This window comes from Papilio machaon, chromosome W (genome assembly GCF_912999745.1).
Source record: "Papilio machaon chromosome W, ilPapMach1.1, whole genome shotgun sequence".
Lineage (NCBI taxonomy): Eukaryota > Metazoa > Arthropoda > Insecta > Lepidoptera > Papilionidae > Papilio > Papilio machaon.
The window spans coordinates 4619406-4626100 of NC_060015.1; the positions used below are offsets into that span (position 1 = coordinate 4619406).

General features: G+C 36.9%; 1 protein-coding gene across 1 annotated transcript; it reads left to right on the forward strand.

The window, feature by feature from the left end:
* The first annotated feature begins 1166 nt into the window (after positions 1 to 1166).
* On the forward strand, positions 1167 to 4966 carry LOC123722950. Its single transcript, XM_045685503.1, has 2 exons — positions 1167 to 1908; positions 4345 to 4966. Exons 1-2 carry the CDS (start codon positions 1167 to 1169, stop codon positions 4725 to 4727), a joined length of 1125 nt encoding a protein of 374 aa, XP_045541459.1. The 3' UTR covers positions 4728 to 4966.
* The last annotated feature ends 1729 nt before the right edge of the window (positions 4967 to 6695 follow it).

Here is a 6695-nt window from a genome sequence, read left to right on the forward strand (position 1 = left end):
AATCTGATACACAAGAATGATCGCATATCAGACATTCATAAATTCCATTACCTCGTTTCTTATTTGCAAGGTGACGCGGCCAGGATCATTTCAAATTTAGAGGTGTCAACCAACAATTATGCTGAAGCGTGGAAGATGATTTGCAATAGATACGACAACAAAAGAATATTGATTAATCATCATTTAACATCATTATTTAATATTAAACAGCTTCCACGGGAATCAGAGCGATCTCTACGATTTTTGGTTGACCACGTGACCAAAAATTTGCGCGCGTTAACAAGCCTAGAACAGCCCACTGACAAATGGGATGTACTAATAATATTTATGTTATCATCTAAGTTAGATAGCAATACGTTGTTAAAATGGGAGGAATATCGCAACAATTTGGAAGGCGACGTACCTACCCTCGAACAATTTTATATATTTATGATAGACCGTGCTGATGTGCTCGAGTCATTGAATCGTAATAATCGGTCTGACGTTAGTAGCGTGTCAAAGATGACCAGTGCCCCTGTGCGTTCTATAGCTAATAATAATTATATTCAAAGGCAAGGTCAAAATCAAAACAATGTCGTAAAATCGTTTGCGAGCACCAGCAAAATTTGTAGCAAGAAGCCAAATACTACATTTATGTGTATTATTTGCAATGAGCGTCATATGATATATGATTGTCCAACGTTTAAAGCGAAGGGGGTTGACGAGCGAATGATGGACGTGACGAAGTATAAACTGTGTGTTAATTGTTTAAGACAAGGTCACCCCGAAAGCGAGTGTCGCATGGGTCCATGCCGTGAACGCGGCTGCACCGAGCGGCACAATAGTCTGCTCCATCGCCCATCATCCTCCTCAAGCCACCTCGCTCTCATTGATGAACAAGATGAAAATGAAATTATCGTTAACTATTCTAATCACAATACAAATCAGGTGTTATTATCTACTGCTATCATTGAAGTATCGAATCCAGTTGATCATCAAAAGGTCAAAGTTCGTGCTCTTTTAGATTGCGGAAGCCATTTATATCTGAGTCCCTAAAGACCAGACTGTCATTAAAGTCTCGCCACATTGACATACTAAAGGTCATTGGTGTAGGCAATACTTCTTCAATGAATGTAATTGAAAGTTGTAATATTCAATTAAAAGCAACAAATAGTAATTTCAGTGCAATGTTATCGTGTTTTGTGTTAAATGAGCTCACCGGTCGTTTACCAAAGACGCCGGTTGACATCAAGTCAATTAAATTACCAGAAAATATTCAGTTGGCTGACCCCATGTTTTATCAGCCAGCTCCCATAGATGTACTAATAGGTGCTGATCTCTTCTGGGACATTCTAGGCAACGAACAACGTTCTCTAGGACCAAACAATCCTAAGTTAAGGAGTTCACAGTTAGGTTGGATAATCTCTGGCCCTATAAATTCAGCAGTATCTAGCAATAGGATACACTATAATCACGCCATTGTCTCTTCATCACAAAATGAAAATATAGAACAGTTAGTTTCTAAGTTATGGGAGTTAGAAGAAGTTTCGAAAAAGTCAATCATAACTGAAGATGAAAGCGCGTGTGAAAGGCACTTTCTCGCTAATACCATTAGAGATGAAGAAGGTAGGTTTTGTGTCAAATTACCTTTGAAAGAATCAGTAGATTGTTTAGGTGATAGCTATAATCTTGCTAAAAAACGATTTATTAATTTAGAAAAACGGTTCAAGCGTAATCCAAACCTTAAATCTGAATACACAAAATTCATAAGAGAATATGCAGAATTAGGGCATCTCTCTGTATCTAATTATAATAGTTCACCTGTCCCTCCCCCAGCGTACTACTTGTGTCATCATGCGGTCATACGTCAAGAGAGCGAGTCTACCAAGCTCCGCGTAGTATTCGACGGCTCAGCCTCTTCTACATCAGGTTACTCATTGAATGATATTTTGATGGTAGGCTCCAATGTCCAAGACACCCTCTTTTCCATCCTAATTCGGGCAAGGCAATACAAGTACCTACTCACTGGAGATGTGGAAAAAATGTATAGGCATGGCCGCTTTGCTTGTAAACGAAAGTGATAGGAACTTGCAGCTAATTTTGTGAAGAGAGGACGAGTCACGCCCCATCCAAACGTTAGTCTTAAATACCTTAACCTATGGCACAGCAAGCGCAAGTTACCTCAGTACACGGTGTTTGTGGCAGCTAGGACAGGAACAAGATGATGAACTTATCAAAAACATCATCCAAAATGATTTTTAAGTAGATGATTTAATAACAGGAGCTGATGATCCTCAGCAATTAATTTACATACAAAAGTCAGTATCCAATGCATTAAAATCAGGTTGTTTTAATCTTCGAAAATATAAGAGCAATCATCCGTATGTATTTGATAACCTTGACATAAATAAGCAAGACAGTCTAACTATCAGCGAGTCTTCGAGTACTCTTGGTCTTGGATGGAAACCCTCTAGCGACACTTTACATTTTCCTATTAGGGTGACACAGGAACCAGATGTACCTATAACGAAACGTTTTATAATGTCAAATTCCTTCAAAATATTCGATCCTTTTGGTGGGAAATCCTTTTGCTGGACTGGGATCAACCAGTACCCTCCGAAATAAAAAAGGAATGGACTAAATTTACAGACAACTTAAAATTCTTATCTAATTTACAAATTCCGAGGTTGGTGTTGTGTGATTCTCCTAAATATATAGAATTACATTCGTTTAGTGACGCTTCTCAGTCCGCATATGGATCATGTGTTTATATTAAGTCAATTAGCACAAATGGTGACGTCACCGTCAAATTACTATGTGCTAAGTCTAAAGTAGCACCATTAAAGCCGACCAGTATCCCACGATTAGAGTTATGTGCCGCTTTGCTTGCTACTAAACTTACTAAGTCTGTAGTCGATTCCTTGAGATACAAGCCCGCCAGGATTGTGTACTGGTGTGACTCGAGTGTGGTTCTGGGCTGGATTAAAGGTGATATCACTAGACTGAAAACATTTATAGCTAATCGTATTAGCGAAATATTGGAGCATGCTTCACCGCTATCATGGAGATACGTTCCAACCGATTTAAATCCTGCGGATTGCATTTCAAGAGGGGTAAATGCAAAAAACATGATGTCGTAGTCACTTTGGTGGTCGGGACCAACATTTTTGCTTGAAAATGAAAACAAATGGCCAGTATTGAATGCCAAGGAATCTGATCCTTTACCCGAATTGAAAGTGCACTCTGCAACAATTAGTGAACCTTTTTTAGATTTTGAAAGATATTCTTCTCTCAATAGATTACAACGTTCATTTGCTTATGTGCAAAGATTCATATTTAACACTAGAAATAGCAATGCAAAACGCGTAGGTTTATTAACAGTTGAGGAATTACGTGACTCATGGCATTCATTATGTATTATCGCTCAAACTCAATCCTTCCCAACTGAATACGATCTGCTAGCTAAAAATAAACCTTTAAGTAATAAAAGCAAAATTTTAAGTTTGTCTCCATTCTTAAGTAATAAATTAATGCGAGTTGGAGGTAGGTTGGATGCGGCTAATTATTATTCGTATGAGAAACGGCACCCTATTTTACTTCATGCCTCGCACAGGTTAACAAGACTGCACTTTGAAAGAGAACACGTCAACAATATGCACGCGGGTCCTTTACTGTTATTATCTATCGTAAGGGAAACAGTGTGGCCAGTAAATGGACGACATCTCGCATGGCGGACAGTTAACAACTGTGTTCGGTGTAGACGTGTGCGCGGTGAAACGTTGCAACCTAAAATGGGTAATCTACCACTCCAACGTATAACCCCAGGTCATCCGTTTTTGTCAGTGGGTCTGGACTTCGCGGGACCGTTCACGATCGTAAATCGTAAGGGCCGTGGAAGTCGTCTAATAAAATGCTACATGTGTTTGTTCGTATGTCTGCGTTATAAATGCATCCACCTCGAAGCTGTGAGTGATTTAACAAAGGATGCATTCATAATGACACTTCGGCGTTTCGTAGCGCGCAGAGGCAGGCCAACGGAAATATTTTGTGATAACGGAACTAACTTAGTAGCAGCCGCAAGGGAGTTAGGATCATTTATCAAGCAAAATCAAAACTCTCTATTTGATTTTGCAAGTCAAAATTCTATCCAGTTTAAGTTTATTCCGGCTTACTCGCCTCATTTTGGTGGTATTTGGGAAGCCGGCGTTAAGTCGGCTAAATTCCACTTAAAACGCGTCGTTGGCAATAGCCACCTTACTTTTGAGGAACTTAATACTTTGTTTACACAAGTGGAGGCGATTTTGAAAAGCCGTCCCTTGTGTCCCCTATCATCCTCTCCTAATGACCTCCTTTCCCTTTCCCCAGGACACTTCTTGATCGGGAGACCGTTAACTGCTCCACCGTCGCAACATCTGGGTGACTCTAAGGAAAGTACACTCCAAGGCTATGAACGCTTAGAAAAAATGCAGCAACACTTCTGGCAAAGATGGCAGCGTGAATATCTGTCTGAGATGCAGCAGAGAACAAAATGGAAAAGCAGTACATCAAAGCTGGACATAGGAGATATGGTACTCTTAGCAGATGACAATGCTCCTCCACTATCTTGGAAGCTCGGGAGAGTACTACGGCTCATCACGGGATCCGATGGAATAGCGAGAGTGGCAGACATCACCACTAATAAAGGCTGTGTGCGCCGATCTCTAGTAAGGCTGTGCAAGCTACCGACAGCCGAGGAACTTCAAGGTTGAAAGTGATCTTTCAACGGCCGGGAGGATGTTCAGACTGACGCCTGCTCAATATTGCGTCGGGGCATAGTGGCGCGAAAATTGCCGTCGCCCGCATCAGGCGCTTGGGCATTTTTTAATACAAATCGGTCGCGGGTGTGCCACTTGTCCCGAGATCACCGTAACGTTCACATGTATTTTTTAATTATACTATTTTAAAGTATCCGGTTGTTTAACTTAAGGCACCATTCTATCTACTAAAGATAGAACACACCGTGTAATAAGTTTTAGACAAGACAATTTTCTCAAAAAATACATATAGCTTAATACTAGTCTACGTCAAAATTCCAAAACAGTATTTGAAAAAGATTTCTTCAAGTTATTAAATAATTCAATATTCGGAAAAACGATAGAAAACAAACGTAAGCAAGCAGATGTCAGATTAGTGTCAAAATGGAAAGAATATGATAATCGTACAAATAAATACCAAATTTAAAAAGCATAACAATATTTTCAGAAAATTTTGTAGCAATAGAGTTGAATAGGGAGAAAGTTATTCTAGATAGCCCAAGGTAAAGGACTATGTTTTACGATTCCTCGATTATTACTGACTTTTAAGCTATTTACTTCTAAGGACAATGCTTGCTTTACGAATTTCATTTTTAAATGCAATGCTATTTGAACTGTTAGTCCTTATATATCAGCCAGATTACTAACCACAATTTATATTGCATAAAAACATAAATAAAATACATATAAAATATATAAAATTTATTATTTACATAAAATTTCACATATTATAATACTTATGCATTAATTATTACATTGGTTTAATGAATAAACATATCAAATAAACAATGTCAACTACATTACTTTTAATATGATTATAAATGATAAATAATTCCCAGCTATTTTTACACATAGCTGGAATAATCCATGAATACTGAATCACAATGACCCCATGGTAATGTATGTATCTGATCAGGTAAAACTTGCACTTTATCGTCGTTTCTATCTAACACTTTTTTATCGATTTGTTGAGAATATAACATATGTTTAATGAATTTTATCATGGACATTTTATGTCTAAGAGTATCATTTGTTGACAGTACATTCTTGTAATCTCTGAATTTTAATTTTTTTGACACTGTTTTCGAAATACCCTTAGCCTTTTTTATTTCGGATGTTAAACTGTTTATAAAATATAATTTGGCACGTAAACCTATAAATTCTGTTATCAGATCATCCACCCATCTCATGTTTCCATAATCCAGGAATTTTCGAATTTATTTGCGGAATATTATAAGGATTATTCTCATTGAAATTACTTGTATCAAACAAGGAAAGATTATCATGCATATCTTGATAAAAATCATCACAATAAATTAAGTAAAGTAGGCTATCAGTATCAGTATAGCATAGTTCAGATTTATTTCCATATTTTTTTTTATAAAGTTATAGTGAAATTCATATAAATGTAACTTCGAGTATTCTAAAACAGTAAATCCAATGTAGATTGGGCTATCTAGAATAACTTTCTCCCTATTCAACTCTATTGCTACAAAATTTTCTGAAAATATTGTTATGCTTTTTAAATTTGGTTTTGTTACCAATCTTTCAGCATCTAAATATTTATTTGTACGATTATCATATTCTTTCCATTTTGACACTAATCTGACATCTGCTTGCTTACGTTTGTTTTCTATCGTTTTTCCGAATATTGAATTATTTAATAACTTGAAGAAATATTTTTCAAATACTGTTTTGGAATTTGACGTAGACTAGTATTAAGTTCTATGTATTTTTTGAGAAAATTGTCTTGTCTAAAACTTATTACACGGTGTATATTTTTTAAAATCAAACCATTGTTAAGACATTCTTTTAAATGAGTATAATGGATCACATAATTATGTTTGTCATAAAGATTTGCTATCAATTTTTCAGCTGTCCCATAAGGGGGTACAATCTTTTCGATAGCAAATGGTAAGTCTT